The 20,791-nt window shown below is 32.1% G+C and overlaps 1 protein-coding gene and 1 pseudogene across 2 annotated transcripts in view; both read left to right on the plus strand.

Moving 5' to 3' along the window:
* Arap2 (ArfGAP with RhoGAP domain, ankyrin repeat and PH domain 2) overlaps nt 1-20,791 on the plus strand; it is a 185,735-nt gene that overhangs the window by 143,576 nt on the left and 21,368 nt on the right. For both annotated transcript variants that reach the window (XM_046423700.2, XM_046423699.2), the window contains 2 exons: nt 3,348-3,476; nt 15,766-15,893. In XM_046423700.2, the coding sequence (XP_046279656.1) occupies nt 3,348-3,476; nt 15,766-15,893 (257 nt within the window). The remainder of the gene's footprint in view (nt 1-3,347; nt 3,477-15,765; nt 15,894-20,791) is intronic.
* LOC131423360 (synaptosomal-associated protein 29-like) lies at nt 3,483-15,759 on the plus strand (annotated as a pseudogene).

Raw genomic sequence — 20,791 nt, forward strand, 5'->3', positions numbered from 1 at the left:
ATTAGAGAAAGGCTTTCACAGCTCTAAGTTTGGCACTAAGAATTTGGTTATTGGGGAAGTAGCAATTGTCTCTGGGAGCTCTGTGTTATTACTACCTGAAACTTAAGGGCAACAAATAAAATATTATTTCAGGTGGAAAATGAATGGATTTTTATTTAACAAGAGAGGCCACGTTCATTCTTTGCATAGAATTTTAAATAATAAATACTGTTGTGCTTTAACCCAGATAAATAACTGCCAATGTGACCTCTTTTCCCCAAAGGAGTACACTGAGGGCTTAGCAATTTTCATTCTAGTATCCAAAAGAACTATTTATTTCTCAGTAATGCCCTAATGCCAAGTGACATACACACTATATAATCTCTCATGACAGATGGTTTCAAGTGCAACTATAAATTAAAATTTGTTTATTTCTAATAATTTATATTCCAACAATGCTTGAGGACTCAATCATTTTTCCTACTCCTTATCCCTTTCTAATTAATGCCAGTAATGCATTTGACAGTCTAATATGTATTTATCTTCCCATCATGTTTTCCAGCTCTGTCTTTCGGACCTAGGGTTTGTAAGGCTTTTTTCCTCTAATGTATTTCATACTTTGATACTGATGTGAAAAATATACTTAGCTTTTTGTAACTAAATTTAAGTATATATCCACTGATGACCTCTATACCTGCTGTGATATATTTCAGTATAATTAGGAAAACTGTAGGTCTGTCACTGTAGTATCTACTTGCAATAGTGTGTATTAGTGATCCTTCTTTATATAAATGTCTGACATTTGGAAGTTGAATTAGCAATTTGATCTTGTAATAAAGGAGAGTGAGTTTTACTTCAAGCCACTTACTCTATTCCAATTAAGAATATTATTTTTGCATTGTCAAACCAACTGCTCAACCATCAGTTTCCTTACAGGAAGGGTGTTGAAACTCTCTTGTGGTTGTTTCCTTAACATCTTCTTAGGAATGGTAGAAAATTAAAGGAGGATTTTTGAATTCTAGTGCTTTTTGCTTTGTTTACGTATTTGTTACCTTGTCCAGTACTCAAAACAATCTTAGTAAGTTCTAATTATTTTTCCCCAAAATTATATGTGAGAAACCATCATGTAGAGGTTTATATACTTGACCAAAGTAAAATTCAGTGTAATAGTTAAGATTTGGGACTTCAAAATCACATGGGTTTGGGGTTCAAGTCTGTTTCTCACTAAACTGTTAATATGGCTTTGGGGAAAAAGCTGAAATATGTGATAGGTTTCTTATGTGTAAAATATGAATAATAGTAGTACTATGTAATAATAGCAAAGAATATTATTGTGAGAATTTAAAGTGGTAGCTAATATAAAATAACTTTATGTATATATATTATACACACACACATACATACACACACACACGTATACTATTGAAATGGGTGTTATTCCAGAAATGACAATTGTTAATGGGATAATAATGTCCTAGAATAAAGAATTATGTATTGCCAAATATAAAGGGAGTGCTTATTCTATAATAAGTTTTATATTTGAATACCTCTAATTCCAAATATAACCAACTAATGGGTTAATCAGTGATTGAGTTATAATTTTGGCAAATTATGGGCAATTATCATCTTTGCCCACCAAAGCTTTTGGAGAATTATTTGAAGGGACACCAATATTGATATAGCACAAAACGCTTTTGTCTGGTTTTATAAGTAATTATGTGTATTTTTTCTGGTCTAGTCTGATAACAAATACTTTCTGTTAAAATATGGCCCATCAAAGAAATTCATAAAGTATTTTATTCCTAAAATATTTACTGAGCATCTTTTGTGTACTCAGTTCTATGCTGTATGCAGGGGATATATATCAGTAAATAGAATCCTCAAGGTGTATGAACTAATGACTCTTAGGTGGTTTTTGTTTGTTTGGCTTTTGTTTTTCTTTTTAAATTATCATTATAATAATAAGTAGGCTTGCTCCAATAGGCACAGAATGAAGAACTGGATATTAGTTTATTGGCTAAGAATCAAAAATCTGGTAATTTATATTGGAAGCAGAACACATGTTCTCTTACAAACTGAGATTATTGATAACTTCTCAAATCATGTATTAGTAGCAATGCAGACAGGCATTAGGGAACATGTGATATATTTAGTCCATTTTACTTTTAAATATTGTTACCAATTACAATATCATGTTTCACATATGATTACAATGCCTTTTCTATGCTCTTTCTTGTTTGTCATTAGCAGTACTACTTTAAAAAAAATACTCAAGTGCTATATGCTGTATGTTTAGGAGGATCTGAAAGAATTGAGTTGACTTATATCTGGCTATGATATTAGTAAAGCATCATCGACATCATGTCAGAGTTCTGTTCTTCCTATTTCAAATATGCTATTTCTAGTGTACTGAAAGGTTTGAATGTCTTTTTTACAAGCATATGCCTCTGTTGTTACATTTTAATTTCTTAATTGATTGGCATATTTTGATCAAAAAAACTTTCCGTGAAGCTTTGATTGTAATTATAAAGCTTTTCTTTAAACTCGATGCTAAGAATGTATGACACATTTTTCTAAAACAAAATATATATAGATAAAGATTCATCAAAGAGAAGTCTTAAAGCTGTCATTTAATTTCTTTTTTATTGTCCTCAATCATTTTCCTTCATCAACATTTAATGTATAATATTGCAACATTGTGTTTCTGATTGATATTTCCACTAATAGAGATTATTAAATATTATTTTTATAATTATTTTTACATATTCTCTGTAATAATATCTATAATTTCATATTAATTGGCTGTGAAAATACCAACTATATGTTGTTCACTTGTATTGATCAGAAATTATAATATTCTAATCTAATGGGATAAACACAGGATTAATTCATGCTTATTAGTACTAGATAAAATTAATTTTTCTAGTCCTTTTAAAGTTATTTAATTGCATATGCAAATAACTCTCCCTAAGCAAACCTGAATATTACCTGAATTAAACAGAAGTTACAATAAGACACATATTCATTCTACTAAAGGTAGTATACTAAGTTTTATCTAAAGCAAGGTAATTATGAAATTTAAAAGATAATTGCATAAAAAACAATTGTTCCCACACAGAATAATTTATACAACAAATTTTGTTGTGTGCTAATAGTGTTTCAGGTATCAGGGTCTCAAATACAGTTCTGATGCTATTATTGTGTAAACGTATACATAAGATAAATTATGTATATGATGTGTACAGATCATTGAAAATTATTTTTTAATTTATGACAAAATAATTTTCTTTTTTAATTTGTTTTAATTAGTTACACATGACAATTTTCATATTTTTATTTTCATTTTGATTTGGGTTTTATGTTTGCAGAGCGTCCTCTTCACTACACAGAAAACGTGTTGGAGCAGGTGCTTCGGTGGAGTTCATTAGCAGAACCTGGCTCAGCTTATCTTGTGGTGAAGAAATTCTTAACCATGGACGTGATTAAACACCACAGAGGTATATGCCATTGCTTCACTTGTAGTGACAGTTGACGGTTTAAGTCATTAACGGATAGTTATTATGACACAAGTGGTATTTTAAAATGCAAAAAATTAATAGCTAAACACAGAATCTGATTACATGGTATCATAGAAAAGAAGAGTATATGAATAAGGGTAAATCTTCTAGCACGTAGTCTCAAGGTAACAGGTGGTAATTTGACGATACCAAGTTTAAAAAGTTTTTGGAAGTAATGGTTTGTGTTTGCCATTTTTGTGCTGATGGGTTTTCCAAATGTGAGACTGATGATGAGTCCTTTCCTAGAATTATGTTTTTCTTCTTTTTTTTTTTTTAGAATTATGTTTTTCTTTAGGAAAATTTTTTGGCCATTTAAGAAGCTCAAGATTGGCTCTAAGATCAAGTGCTTTGCATAAGTCTCACTTTTTCACCGTGACATTGGAAAACAAATAAGAACAGAATTAAATACTTTCAGTAAGGATACTTTCCATTCATCTAGAAGAACACAATGTACATTGTAAGGTTAAATAAGCAGTTAGCTCATACAAGTGAACTGTATAAGACAATCTCTGAACATATGTAAGGATTTAAGTTTTTGAATATGAAATTAACCACAAACTTTATAAGTTATATTTAAAATGACCATTACTGTTTTGTTAATTACATATGATTATTCATGCTCTGTAGACACTGAGGTTTACTGAAACTTTTAAAAATTCCCCTGTTGGTCATCTTGTCATACAGATTTTATAATTAAGGGAAAGAGAAGATCAGAGAACTTGAGTAACTTGCTTCAGATTGCTTACATACCAAATAGTAGCTTTGAGAACAGATTGGTCTGCCTTCTAATTATTAAGAGAAACAAATAAACAAAAAAAAAAAGGATGAAGGATGAGGAGTGCTGTACAGTTCTAAAATGGTATAAACCTGCTCAGTTCAAAAATTACACACTAAAAACTATGATTAGTGAGCTTTTAACTATGCCAAAGCTAATGTGGTAAATTTCTGATTTGACGATCCTGTTCTTTGTATTTAACACTTAATTTGGAAGTATTCTTGCAAAATGCATTGTTTTTATGAACATCCAAATAAAACAAATATTATTCTTTTGCCATAGAAATTTAGCCTTTCAGGGGGCTTTGCTATATTTTGAGTTACTACTCCTATCTATAATCTTGATACTTCTTTCCCATTCATTCTTAGGAATTACCATATAATGTCTCTCTAATCAAGCGAGTGCATCATGAATCCATGCCATAGAGCAGTGGTGGTTTTCATTGAGGGATGTTTTTGCCACCCAGAGACATTTGGCAATGCCTGCAGACATTTCTGACTGTCACAACTTGAAAGGGGTTGGGAAACTGGAACTATATTTAGTGAATACAGACCAGGGATGCTGCTAAAGATCCTGCCAAACACAGGGCATCTCTGTACAAGGCATTACCTAGAATTCAGATGGCAATTTTAATTGAGATAATCTATGAAATCTGTTCTAGCTCGCAAAGTCTGTTATTCTTCCATTTTAATATCAGGATAAAGAAAAAAAAAACATTAGGAAAAACAAAACAAAAAAATTGGGCTATGGATATAGCTCTCAATTATAGAACATTTGCCTATCATATGTAAGGTCCTGGATTCAATCTTTACTTCCACGTCCCTCCCTGCCAAAAAAAGGTAATGAAAAAGTATTGAGCCATACCCTGTCAATATTATGAAACACAAGTGATCACTTCCCATGGTTTATTTTCTCATAGAGGATAACTTAATTTTCTATCTTTTTTTTTCTTTCTGAAGAAAATTTTCTTTTTTCTTCAAATATTCTCCTAAAATATCCCTAATTCTCCACATTGCCAAATGTTTGAAATTTACACCTACATATAATAACTGAGTGCTAGAGGGCTGGCTGTGTGAATAAAAATCTATAATAAATAAGACCTTAAAATGTAATGATAGAAAGGAAGATTTTGTGCATGTAGGACTAAGGGTAACCCAAAGCAAGGATATCATTCTATGCTGTTAATCCTTGAAAAAAAATCAAGATTAAACATGAGCTGATTTAAAGCAATTATATGTGAGTAAAATCTCTATGTTGTTTAAAGGCAAAAAGAAACTTTATGTCATGCAGTGACATGTTGTATTTTTGTTCTATTCTCAAACTGGGTATTGGATTGGGTTTTACAGTGACATTGCTATATTCCATTGCATGCTCTACATGTGATACAAATAAGCCCTTCTGTTGGATGAGCATTTGGTCTGTAAGGGCCAGACAAAGCATCTTGCATAAAAACTGGGAGAAGTCAAGGAGAGGAGAGAAAGTGACAGACTTACATGATATAATTTCAGACATTTTAATAAAGCATTATCCTAGAGTAAAATGTCAGAAAACTTCTTCATTGAGCTTTTTTTTTTTTTTTTTTTTTTTGGTCTCCTTCAATCTTCTAACAGAGTGGGAGCTATAAATGACAAATCCCTGTTCCTACGCTATCTCTACATAATTTTGCCAATCCAATATGCAGCATCTGGTATTATACTACTGATAGTTCTTTCTATCAGTACATCAGGTCTGTATGAAAGAAAAAGAATGGAATTTTAAAATAATAAATTTGTTAATTGAACCATTTCCTATTGTCAGCTATTACCAATTTAAAATACTTTTATCCTATAAAATTTTATGAACATTTAAAATTATTTGACTTATATTCAGATAATCAAAGCAAAATAATCATTTTTATTATCCTTCTTTCCACATCTGTTTTATTTCAGCTAGGATTGTCCTATCTTTCATATTTTTTTGAAAAAATCAATATCTTAAGTCATGATTCAAACCCCATAATTTTGTGTGTCTCACAGCAACTGGGAGCTTATTAATGCTTGCTATGGGGTATACTTTGTGCTCAATTTTGGGTAAGATAGGTGTTTATTCCCCTCTGTCTTAGAGAATGTCTGCTAATCAATCACAATTACCAGCTAGTCCTGAATTATTGTTCCATTTATTATATACACTATATCTTACAATTGGAATCTAAATGGAATGTAATGAAAGTAAATCAAATGTGATTTCTATGACACTTTACTAGGAGGAAAACTGAAATGATCTCAGAAATAATTATTCTTCAAAACAGAAAAGGAAATATGTTAAAATTTCTGTTTTACATTCTTAAGATTTTTTTTCTTCCATCTTAGAGTTCAACTAGAAGTCGGCAGTTTGAATATAAAAGTAGTTGGATGCAACCACATTTTCTCTAAGTAATGAATAGCTGATTTGTTACCTTGTATTAAAATATAGAGTTCAGACTGGGGATGTAGCTCAGTGGTAGCTGAGCTTAGCATGTAAGAGGTCCTGGGTTCAAACCCCAATGCCCAAACAATAGCAGTTACAATGTCCAAACCAAACAAATACCAGATAGACATCAAAACATAAAAGATGCACTATACCTATATGGTAAACACACACACACACACACACACACACACACTTTGTCTCTGTAAATGTTCTATATACATATATGACAGATATATGTATTTCTTTGATTTATTGGTAGTTTTCTGATTTTTAAGGGATAAATTATAAGTTTACACTTCTGTTTGACATAATGCTTGCAACACTTTCTAAATCAAGAACTTGGTGTTCACTGTACTTTAGGGATTTTAAGTTCTTCAATTCTCTTATTTTATATGAACCATTTAAAATGTAGACATCATAAGTAGGAATAGATTTTAGGATCATCTAACATTTAATTTCTGCTCATTCAGTTAAGGTAATGAAATAACATACTTTACTTTTATAGAAATATATGAGAGTAAAATAATTTTATTTTGTCTCTACTTAGAAAGCAATTTGGTGTTTTTCAAAAGCTGCATTTTATTTCTCAGAAACATTTTGTGCCATTGCCATTATTGTAATGAGGAGTTAATTAACTTGAAAAGAAAGATAATAGACCTCAAATTTCATTTCTACTCTACAGATTATAAGCTGAGACATTGGGATAGGAATAATAAAACTTCATTTAAGTTGCTATTTAGACTTTGTCATAGTCCATCTTTTAGTATTGAGTTTCAAACTTTCAGTCACAAATTATAAACAGCTTTTCTTAAGGTTCCATAATAATTTCACTTTAAGTCTTGTCTTAATCACTAAAATTATTTAAATTGTCCAAATAGAATTTCATTCATGAGAATAAAATCTTAATGATTGAAATAGAGAAGAAATAATTTCAACATATATTTGTAACTTAAATATAAGATTCCTACATGTTTGTAAATATAGGATTTTGTATGTGACAGATGGTTTTGAATTAAATTTATATTAGAATAATGAAAAATGCAAAACTGCTTCTGACAAAATTCAGACCTGGAAAGACTTTCATTGTCAATATAATTAATAAAATAAAATTCAGACAGAAGTAAAAGCAGCCCATAATGTATAGTCTAGATGAAATTATTTGTTCTCCACTTCCCATTAAATCTTCTTAAATTCAAAGATGTGTAAAAGGTTGAAGCTAAGATCTAGCCCACTTAAAGTTAAAGTACTTTCTTGGATATTTATAACAGTTCTTTATATTTACTATAGACTTGTGAATGTCTTTTCTCTGATAGTGTGATTCTCTAGTGGAAAAACCAATTGGTGAGTTTTATTAGCTTTCTGTTTCATATAGAATTCCAAGATAGAAAATTTAAAGGATTGTTAAGCATTATCTTTACCCATGGGAACAGAAAATCTAAATATATGAAGCCTATTTAAATACAAGGGTACAAATACAGCATGAAATAAATGAGTATTTCAGGCCAGGATGTTTATGGAGAGGTTCCAAGTGCCGAAACACAATTCAAGTAGATTATCCTTGACATCTCTTTCAACACCGAATGTCTCTTATTCAGGGAAATATGATTCTTTGTTTAGTTCTTCTTGTCCCAGTATAGAAGACAGAATTCTGTGTTAGATATTAAGAAATCTGGATTCTTAATCTAGTATGGTAGCTTTTTAAACTTGTCAAATACTATGAGCTATAATTTTGACATTTATATATGAGATGATAGTACCTGTACTTCCTGTTTTGGAAAGTTGAATGATATTGATATATTTATCTATCTATCTATATCTATCTATATCTATATCTATATATCTATATATCTATATATATATACACACACATATAATACTAAGTTTATTTTAGAAATAGTTCATTGTAATTCAGTATAAAATGATAAAAACAATAGAAAATATATTTCCACAATCAGCTGCATTATCAGTAAAATGACAAAGAGCCTCTTACACTTTTCTATTCAATTATGTTTCAGTAGTAACTACACTTATAATTTAACTATTTATAAATAATTATATACCAAAAGTTGTCATTAAACCTCTAGCTCTATTAATCTTATCCTCTTCCATAAAATAACAAAAAGGAAAATCAACTGGGAATGTGGTGGTGATGGGGAATATAGTTGGCATATCCTATGAAATAGATTTATTCCTTGCAGTATAACAATATTATTGTATTTACTAGTCTTAATTTTTATTATTATCTACTACAGAATTAAGGAAATCTCACCCACTGTGTTCTAACATAAATCTTCGTGTGTTAATAAAACAATGGAAGGGAGAAATAGTTTAGTTTCAAGAAGCTATTATGTCCACGTTGGTGTTCTCTCAGTTGTATATTTAAATTTTTGTGAAATTCATTTTGAATGAATGCAAAACAATGAGTGAAAATGTATTAGTAATTCTGCTCCAAATTAAAGAAATATATATTTTCTATGGAATAAATACCAAACAAAGGAAATCATACCCAATTTTATATTAGGAAGAACTTTTTAAGATTTATTTTAAAAGCTTTTTCCTTATTTTTTGTTGGTGCATTATAGTTACACATAATGGTGGGATTTTTTGTATATATTTGTACATACACATGATATAACAATACACTTTGTCCAATATCATTCCCCAGTATTTCTCCTTACTCTGCCCTATTCCCTCCTTCTGGAGCCTTCCTCTACTGATCTCCCTTCGATTTTCATAAGATTTGACTACTTCCTTTCTTTTCCCTTAGAAAAAAATATATGACCATTGACTTTTTGAATTTAACTCATTTCATTTAACATAATATTTCCAAGTTCCATCCATTTCCCTGCCAGTGACATAATTTTACTCTTCCTTATTGCTGAAGAAACTCCATTGAGCATATATACTACTTTTTTCTTAATGCATTCATCTGTTGATGGACATATACGCTGGTTCCATAGTTTGACTATTGTGAATTAGGCTGCTATATACACGGGCATGCATGTATCACTATAGTATGATGACTTTAATTCTTCAGGATAAATACCAAGGAGTGATATAGCTGCACCATATGCTAGTTCCATGCCTAGTCTTTTGAGGAACCTCCATACTGATTTCCAGAGTCGCCGTACTAATTTACAGTTCCACTAACACAAATGTACATTTTTTTCCATTTCAATAGCATGTATTCATTCTTTGTCTTCTCGATGGCTGCCAGTATAACTAGAGTGAGAAGAAATCTCGTATGGTTTTGATTTGATTTTCCTGATTGCTATTTATTTATTTATTTATTAGCCATTTGTATTTCTTTTCTTAAAAAAATGTCTTTTTCATCCCATTCATTGTTTTGTGTGTGTGTGTGTGTGTTAAGTTTATTTATTTATTTATTTTTAGTTCTTTGTGTATTCTAGATATTACTACGCTGACAGAAGAGCAACTGGCAAAGATTTTGGCTTGATGTCTGTTTTTTTTTTTTTTTTTTTTTTTTGGACCTAGGAGTAGCGCCCCCTGCTTGTTTTCAGGCTCCATTTGCATGGTATATCAATTTCCATCCTTTCACTTTCAGCCTGATGCTCTGTTTCCCTGTAAGACACAATAAATCAAAATGTTCAGTTGAAAGTCTAATAGAATAGGCCATCCTGAAGACAAAATCTTAGAGATGGAAGACGAAATGTTTGGCCTTTAACATTCAGAAAAAGAAACATTAAAGAAGTAACTATGACCAGAATACAAAAGAACCCTGGGTCAATATTAAGAGATGAAATATAAGAATCATTTGAATTGAAGAACATTGTGAGATGCAGGCTAATGGAATGAAAAATCTTTTCTGGGAAATATTAACAGAAAAATTTTCAAAATCTTCAGAAGAGAAGACATCCATAGAATGCATTTAGAACTTCAAGTAGACAAGATCAAAACAGAACCTCTTAACAACATATTTTAATTAAAATGCCTAACATACTGAACAAAGAAGTTTAAAAGTCTTAAGAGAAACTATCAGGTCACATTTACAGACAAGTCAATCATAATTCCTTCTGACTTCTTTGTACAAATTCTAAAATCCAGAATTGCTTAGAATAATGTCTTCTAATTCCTGAAAGAAAATAACTGTCAACCAAGATTGCTATATCTAGCAAAAGTATCCTTCAAAACCAAACAGAAATAAAAACCTTCCAAGGTAAGCAAAAACTAGAAGAATTCATGATCATTAAGTTAGTAATGCAGAAAATGCCTTTACAAAAACCTTCACACTGAAGAAATAAAAAGTAAAACCCACAACTCTCAAATGAACAAATCTCATTTGAAAAGTAGGTAAGGAGATAAGAAAAAGTACCAAGTTAAACATTATAAATAAATCAGAATGGAGGATTGAAGGACAGGGCATGGTTCTTGGCCACTGCTAGCCACGTTCTTCCTCTTTCCCTGATAGAGACTCTCACTGGCACCATGTCTGCCTACCCAAAAAGCTACAGCCCTTTGTGTGAGGAAGACAAAGACTCTCATCCAGCCAGGTGGAGGGATGCCTGCAACTTCCCTCATAGACCCAAAGCACCTGCCGATACGCAGCAGTACCTATGGTAGGATGTGTTGTGCAGAGAAGAGGCCAGAACCACCAGCACTAGTAGGTCCCTGTCCCTTATGAACTAGTTTAGCAGCTAGTAGTACTAGAACACACAGAAAAAAATGGTAGACAAAATGGATCAAGATATGAAGACAGGTAAGAAACATATCAGTTACTTCAAATTCAAATCAACAGAGACCCTACCTGAATAGAATGGTACACTCACTCCCCAGGAGAACAGCAGATTAAAAGAAGCCATAAATATAAGTACAGAACAGGAGACAAAGTACCAAGCCAGCCACCCAAACCTCAGAAAGCTGAATAATATAGGCTCTGTCTTTGGAGGGCCTGGTTCTGCTATATCTTTTATCCAAAGAGCCTACACCTTCAAGCCTATCAACAGAAAATTGACAGCAACCTAGATGAACTGTCGATGGGACTAGGTGGTCTCAAGCACATAGCCCTAGGGATAAATACAGAAATTGAGCAAGATGACATTCTTGACCAACTAACAACTAAAGTGGACAAATTAGATATCAACATAAAAAGCACAGAAAGAAAAGTTTGGGAACTCTAATGATGAAAAGATTGGAAAGATCTCATTTTAAACTCTCAAGAAATTTTGTGTGTTATTTAGTATGTAAATTAATGTGTGTTTGCAAATGTTATAACACAATGGTATTAAGAGATTTTTGTTGAGATGGAAAAAAAAGAAATCTGAATGCCAAGAATTATTAAATACCTCTGTATAATAACATTGAATGTAAATGGTCTCAGCTTTCCAAATAAAAGACATAGTCTGGCAAAATGAATTTAAAAACAAGACCCAACTATATATTCCTTGCAAGAGACTCACAGGCAAAAAGGTAACACTTCAATAAAAGATATAATGATAGTTACACACTGCTCCAAATGCTGTTGCACCTAATTGCTTAAAACAGTAGTAGAATTAAAGATTCAGACCCCAATACAATTGATTTAAGCACACCTATCTCACCAATAGATATACCATGTAGATATAAATGTAGTGAAGACTCTTTGGACCTGAAAAATATTCTAAATCAAATGGACTTAACAGACATCCATAGAATATTTCATCTAACAATAGATGAATCTACTTTCTTCTCAGTATATGGGAACCTTCTGTGAGCTAGACACTATTTTAGGCCACCAAGCAACTCTCTATCAGATCATGATAGAATAAGCTTAGAAATCAACACCAAAATAAATAACCCTGCAGAAACTGTATACACTGAGAAACTGAATATTACACTTTTGAATGATTAATAGAGGACAGAAGAAGCAGGGTAGAAATTTAAAATTCTTAAAATCAAAGCTACAATGTACCTGAAACTATTGGGCACTATGAAGGGTGTTCTAAGACGAAAGTTTGTAGCTGTGTGGGCCTATATAAGAAAATCAGAAAAATCCCAAATAAATAACCTATTGATGCATCTCAAAACCCTTGAGAAAGAAGGACAAACTAATTCCAAAACCTTTAGAAGAAAGGAAATTATTATAGTAAGGGCCAAAATCAATGAAATTGATAGTTAAAGAATTACAAAGGGTCAATGCAAAGAAAAGTTAGCTCTTTGACAAGGTTGATAAGCCCTTAGACAAACTAACCACAAGAAAAACAAAGGGGAGATCCAAAGTTTAGGATGTTCAAAATGTGAACAGAGTTAATGCATTAGAGATGTAGCAAGGGATGGTTATAAAAGAGGAGGAGAAACAAAATAGGAAAAATAGGACCATATGATATGTGATACCTGACCTTCTGATTAGATCAGGAGAATATGATGAATATGGAATGACTATATAGAAAGGGGTTTGGCTAGAAATATTGCTTATATAACATTGGAAATATTAGTGCTCTGAAGTGAGGAGTTAGAAAAATATGACCTCCAGAAAGATTAATGTTTTATGGAACAGTCCAGGAATCACAGCATTCCAAAGAGAGTTTCCAAAGGCATAGCACAGAGACTAATAGCACAGAGTTCTTACCAGAACTCAAGAATTATGAGGAAGCTGTCATACTATGAAGATCTTAGTGGTACATGCAAGCCAAGAAATTTTCATACCAACAGACTAGAATTGAACTCAGAGCTGACAGCACCTAGAGAGCAGTCATGGTGGACCCAACTGATGTGCACTTTTTGTTTGCTGGGCTAGATTATTCTGGAGCCAGGGAATGTTCTGTTGGGGATAAAGTGGAGAGAGTCAAATGTATGAGCAAAATCTCCCCAAGTTTAGGGACCATGAGGTAGCTAACCAGTGTGGAAGTGTGAATTACTGGAAACATTGAATCTATAACCTTGACTTTGTTACCTCCAACCATACATAACACCCAACAAAGTGTATGTGCATCTTTATTTTTGCCCTTACTAAATAGGTATCCTTTAGTGTATTTTAACATCTTGAGAGAAGACAGAAATTTAGGTGTGAGAATTTTTAAACAGCTGTTTATATTCTTAACATTTATATTCAGATTTCATATTGCAAATTACTTTGTGTTCTTCCCTCACCCTTAACATATTTTCCTCTCAAAGCTTACCTCTGGTTTCCCTTAGTAATATATAGCTAACATACTCGATCACATACAATCATTATTAAAATAAATTTTTAATGAGTATACACCCAGAGTCAGAAATGGGTATTGTTTTTCCCTAAGCCTGCTTTCTCTTTGACCAATAAATGGGTCATTTAGACAATAGGCCTTAGCTTTTTTTTCTTATTGGTAAGATTTTAAATGTTTATTAATTTGAACAATAATTAAAATGATGAGTACCATCAGAAGGAATTGGGTGGGTTTTGTCTGGCATAAGCAATATAAAATATATCTCACAATGTAATTTTAGCTCTTAAAATTCTTTGCCTACTTTTAAATTAATAATATTATATCGATTTCTTCACATTCCTGTTCTAATTTAGCCAAAGCATTAAGTCTATCCAGTGTTTTCTAAATTGCTTGCTGTATATCCTTTCTTCTTATTTACTTGTAAAATACCCTAACAATATTTTTCTACATAACAGAGTTTTAAGAGAATGTACCAGAAGACAAATTTTAGTAGTACATTTTAAGTAATTATTTTGTAGTCATAAAATACCTAAAAGGAACCTTTGTTGGCAGTATGATTTAGTACATGCTGGTATATGTGTCATTAACACCATCTGGTTTTGCTAATTACCTATGTTTGTGTTCTTGTTTATGGTCAGATTTAATCCTTGGGATTTTTGCTTTCATTTAGTCATGCCATGCTCATATTTGAGTTATAAGGAACTATTCCCATTTTTGACCTTTATTTTCTGATGCAAGTCATAATAAAGGTTTTATCAAAAAAAATTAAAGCTTATTAGCTTTAAATCTAAGAATTCTTTCTGAAACCTTTCAAGTTGTTTTGCAAATTACAGAAACTATACATGGATATTTTAAATCCTGATAGCAACTTTTTGCCCTATGGATTTTTTGTATATTTTCTGATGTAAGGAAAGTCCGATGTACACAGTAGAATAGATGTCTTTATTTCTGGTTTATGAGAAAAGCAGATGCTGACACCAGAATGACCATGTAATAGTCATTTGACTCAAGATCCTGTTTCTTTTTTCTTACTCTTCTTCAATTCTTGTCAGCTCTTGAATATCTGGATTTCATGGGAACCTTTTAGACAGGTGATTTATCATCCATAAGATACAAATACATATTTTAATGTTCTCACCAGAAAGTAGTTGTTAATAGAATTAGTTTAAGCAATTTCTAAGCATGGAACAATGACAGCATTGCTCATGAAATATAATTGTTGTTAAATATTCTACTGCAGCCTTTCTGACTCTGGCCTATCTCATATTTTATCTCATATCATAATTTACAGTAATTTTTCTAATCCCTTAGAGTCCCTGAGTTAGAATTCCTAGATTCCTGAGTTTGAATTTCCGAAGATGTTTTCTTTTATTTGCAATTTTATATTAAGGCTGTTCAATGGAAATATAATTCACACATGTACTTTTAAATTGTATCATAGCCACATTTTAAGAAAAGTATTAAAAAAACCAGAGAAATTAATTTTATTATTTTACTAATGTTTTATTTATTCGCATATGCAAAATACCTCCACATGTAATCAACATTCAAAATAGTGACAGGATACTTTTTATTGAGCAAAGTCTTCAAGATCTGGTATATATTTTATACTTTCAGCACACCTCAGTTCAGACTTAGAGCCTTTTCTGTGTCCATGGCACTTGGACGGCACTGGCAGGCCTGTAGAGCATAAAGAGCAATACCCTTGACGAAAGGTGTTCCCCAGGAATTCATCTTAACTGTTTTGTGGTAGATAAACCATTATTGTTTTGTACTGTCAAAACTGAAAGTAAGCAAATGTTTTCTCTTGTACTCTGAATAAAGTGAAAATGTACCCAACTTACAGAAGTAATGCTCTATTTCACAGAGAAAAGTATCAAAGAAGGAGTCTTGAAAATCAAAGAAGAACCATCTAAAATACTGTCTGGAAATAAGTTTCAAGACCGCTATTTTGTCTTACGGGATGGATACCTTTTTCTTTACAAGGATCCAAAGGTAATTGTATGAGTCAGATTTGAGCATGCATACATTTTTATTTGGGTATTGATGCATTCATTACATACCATTCTCAGCCATCTATGGTGAAGTCCCTGCCTGCAGTAAATAAAATGCATGGTAAGCTGATGATTTCCTTCAGCCTCTGGATATGCATTAGTGTACTCAGTAATAACAGGGGAGAATTTTCTATGGCCTATCTAAGCATCTTAAATTTTTTAGAACAGAGAATAACTTAAGCCCTGAAGAAAGCTTTAAAATGTATTGCATAAACTAGCGTATAAATTTGCATCTTAGTCAATAAAATTAAGAGAAAATGTGTCATACCCTAAGGCAAAAGAGGCTTAAGTTTAGCTAATGGAAATTAATGAAAAGTGGCATAGAAGGGCAAAATTCAAACATTATAATAAATCTTAATGTCTTTCCAACAAATTTCAATGAAGTGATTCATGTAATGTCATATTTATTCATTTAATCTTATTTCCTCTAAGTTCGAATTCCCTGAAGAACTTTATTAGATAATTATAGAATAGAGAACTAAAGATAAATACAGGGAGTTAGATAAATGCTGTAGCTATGAGAAAATTGAACTTAGCATTAGAAAATCTTATATCCAATAAGAACTGGTTGTGTGAACAACAAGCAGCTTCACCTCTCAACCTCAAATTCTGAATCTCTAAAATGACAGTAGTAGTATGTGTCCAGCACTCCTGGTGGCTTTAATGCTCAAACAAGAAAGTATGTAAAAATACCTTTTAAGATGAAATATTTTACAAGTATCTATGATGATTATAGCATGCTCATCAAAAGATGCCATTAAGGGCTGGGGTTGTGTGTGTAAAGCACTTGCCTGGCATGTGTGAGGCACTGGGTTTGATCCTCAGCACCACATAAAAATAATAATTTTTTTAAAGATGCCATTAATAATATGAATAGAGAAGTCCCAGGATGAAAAAAAATATTCATAGCACATATCCAGGATATGAAGAAGTCTTCCAAAGCAACAATAAGAAAAAACAGCCTAATAAACATTAGAGCAAAGTATTGGACAGACACCACTGGAAGGAACATACAGAAAAGACCAATTAGCCATTGGACTAAAAGTGATTAATATCATTAGTTATTTGGGTATTGAAATTAAAACCATGATAGCTGGGTGCAGTGGTGCACTCCTGTAATCCCAGCAACTCAAGAGGCTGAGGTAGGAGGATTGCAAGTTCAAACCCAGCCTCAGCAACCTAGCGAGGCTCTTCTGAGCAACTCAGTGACATCCTGTCTGTAATAATAATAATAAATAAATAAAAAAGAAGAAGAAAGAAAAAATAATAAATAAATAAAATCCTGAGGTACTACTTTGTACTCATTAATTTAACCTAAATCATGAGTGAAAACCCCAATGTTAGCAAGAATGCAGATTGACTAGAACTCTCATAAATAAATTGTTGTGGAAGGATAAGATCACACAATTATTGTGTAGAAAGATTTAGCAGGGTTTTTTTGGTTTTGTTTTGTTCTGATACTGGGAATTGAACAGAGAGGTGCTTTACTGTGGAGCTATAATGCCAACCCCACACTATTTTTTTGAGACAGGGTCTTACTAAGTTTATAAGGGTCTCTCTAAGTGCCCAGAGCTGGCCTTGAACTTGCAATCCTCCTACCTGGGCCTCCAAGCTTGCTGGGATTACAGGTATGCCTTACTGTACCTGGCAACAGTTTTTAAAATAAGTTTTTTTTTTTCTTTTACCCATGATCCATTAATTCTATTCCTAGGTAGTACATCCTTATAATTAGTTTTATTTGTAAAAACTAAACATTCCAAATGTCTAACAAGAAAATGCAACATTCATAGGATTGAATTCAACTCATCAATAAAAATGATTGGATTCTAATGCATGCAACAATATTGGTGAATGTTCAAAACCTGTTATACAAAAGAAGCTTGGTGCAAAATAGTACCATATGCAAAACCATTCTATGGTGACAGAAGTCAGAAAATTTGGGGAGTTGGATAGAAAATTGCCATGAAATTGCCAATGGAAAGATCAGTAGGACAATTTCTCCATCCTGTTGTGGATGTGGGTCACAGGATTGTATACAGTAACATTTCTTCTTGAGATTCATATGGTACCAAGACCGTTGTTTTCAATGTAGAATGGCAGTCATCAGGTGCTGGAGACTGTTTTTATACTGAATATTCACTTTATACTGAATATTCCCTTGTGTAAACGTTGCTTGCATTTTTTAAGTGAATGACACTTGACCGTGTTCTGCTGTGGGAATGTACAGAGAATAACCAGACCTAGAACATTTGTTAATATATTATTTAAAAAAAAACAAAACAAAACACTATGAGGCTGCTTTCCAAATATGAAGCCCCATTTTTTCTTTCTTTCTTTCTTTCTTTTTTTTTTTTTTTTTGTGGCTTCTCTTGAGCTTCTTGAGCTCTCCACATGCTATAACTGCTTTCCATATATATACATATATGTTCTTCCAGTAGGGAGTAGGGCAGCCTCTGTGTGGGCATAAATCAATTTTAGCAGCATTCTTAGTTTCTTTGTACATCCTGCATTTGCCTTCTTCCAGGGCAGTGAAATGTACAACCAGGAGGACAACAGAAGATCCTGAAATTCTGCAACTTTTGTTCCTCTACTCAGGAAATTGTATTATATACTGTACTCGAACCTTACTATTCCACTTGACACACCCAGAAGGGAGTCTGCCATATCACATGGTTGTTAATGTTTATTATCATCCTTTAGTTTTATCAGGAGAAGGATAGTAGAATTTGTAGAAATAAGGCACAAGGATTTGTAACTATGTGAATAGAGCACACCTGATTTTAAGGTTCATAAATTTTGTGATTGTACAAGTTAAAGCCAGACTTTACAGATCATTATGTTAGTCATATAGAATAGAATCTGATAAAGAAAAAATTTCTGGTTTCTGATAATAGGCCACTCACCTTGATCTTCTGGGTTAATTTCCTTAATAATTGTTCTTTCATATACATAATATGTTAGTCATTAGGTATATTTCACTGGGATTATGTGATGCTATCTTTATTAAAAAAAACAACAACATAAAATCAGTACTATTATTATTCCTACTTTGCATATGAATAAATAGAGCCACAAAGACATTACAAACTTGCCCAAGACCACATAACAAGTAAGTAGTGGAGCCAGAATTCATTCTCAGGTGTCAGATTTGAAAGGCTCTATGAAAGAACTTACTAAAAACCTTAATAATTCACATTATTTTAGCTTGCTGTTTTTGTTCACAGGATTTTATTTTAAAAGGATAGCTCTTTTTCATTAAATGGTACTAAATATTTTCAAACATGGTTATACATACAATTTAATTATTCATAATTATCCTCCAAGCTGATGTAAACTCTACTATCTGCCTCAAAGAAGCTAGTTCATGGAGCAGTGACTCTTAAGAGATGTTTTTTCTGAGATGAAGAATTATAAATATCCCTGAACAGAATTTGTTTTAAGAATTTGTATGCCTTTAAAAGGATCATCTTGCTCTAAGATAATTTATACAAACTGCTGTGTGCTAGTACCCTGTCTGAAAGGTAGTGTTCTTTAAGGACACCAAGCACATTTATTCTTTAAATCACAGTGACAACAGATTATAGGTTTATAGTCTAATTAGTAAATGTTTAAAAATTTCATTTACACATCTGTCAGAATAAATTATTAATGCAACTGATATTTTAATTTGCACAGTGAAGAAAGCAGATGAGAGATTGTTTTTCTTTAAACTAAAGTTACTGTTACTTTCAACACATAGTTTTACTTTGCCAGTTATTTTTTCATATTGAACATAAGTCCCTATTTATATTGATGGTGAAGTCATTGCCAGTATTAACTTTTCAAGCAATTGCACAAGTAATAATCAATGGTAAAATCCCCCAACTTAAGTAAAGATTTGGCTGTGTTTTGACATTTGCCATTAATATATCTGTACTTGTATGTATTTAGAAAATGATTTCCTGAGAAGGGAGTCGAAATTCCAAATTGAGAAGTGTATTTAAAGCAACTTTGTGTTAATTAGAGATAATTTATGAATGTTCATTAACAACAAATTAGGGTAATACACAGGGGAAGGTATATTTTGTTTTGCAAGTTTTCCCTGCACAGAAAAATGTTAATTAAAATGTTTTCAGACTTGATTTACATAAAAGGTGAGAGGTTTCAAAGAATATTGCCATGATACTGTTAATAGTGTGAAAAAAGCAAGTAAGTAAAGGGGGTCGTTAAAAGTTGCACACACTAATAAGCAAACTCCTTTTAGCTACAGGAATAATTTTTCAAGCATGCTTATTTAATTGGCTTAGTTAAAAGTTTTACTTTGAAATGTGGTGGTTGAAGCAACAGATTACAGACCTTATAACAGTATAGTGCATTGAACTTTTTGGAGGAATTATCCAGAAATTATATACACCAAAAGAGAGAGTTGTAATATGCCAGTAGTGAATTCATCTTGCCAAGTGATTTTCCTTTTATAAAGACTGTTTTATTAGTATCTTTCCAGTTCCTCTTCATGCATATTTACTTTAAAGATTGCAACAAAAAAAATATTTCTTTTCACAATAGTTGATCTCTCTGATGATTTTATTGGTGTTTGTTTAGAAAGAAAGAATACATTATAAAATAATGAACCTGGGTGCCAGAAGTGGCTCGGGGAATTCACTGTGTTACTTTAGATTATCAACCTCTTAACAAAAGGTCTTCAAAACGTAGGCAAGCCTGAACTTGTCACTGTTTTTTGTATTTCTCCTCCTTACACATGTATGACCACCCTCCCTGTTCTATTGGAATTGCTGCCTCTTACCCTACTTCACTGCTGTAAGTTGGTACTGTGTCCAAGGGAATGACTGTCTGAACTAT

Source organism: Marmota monax, unplaced genomic scaffold, assembly GCF_021218885.2.
Source record: "Marmota monax isolate L192 unplaced genomic scaffold, Marmota_monax_Labrador192_F-V1.1 WCK01_AAM20220418_F8-fsc00009, whole genome shotgun sequence".
NCBI lineage: Eukaryota > Metazoa > Chordata > Mammalia > Rodentia > Sciuridae > Marmota > Marmota monax.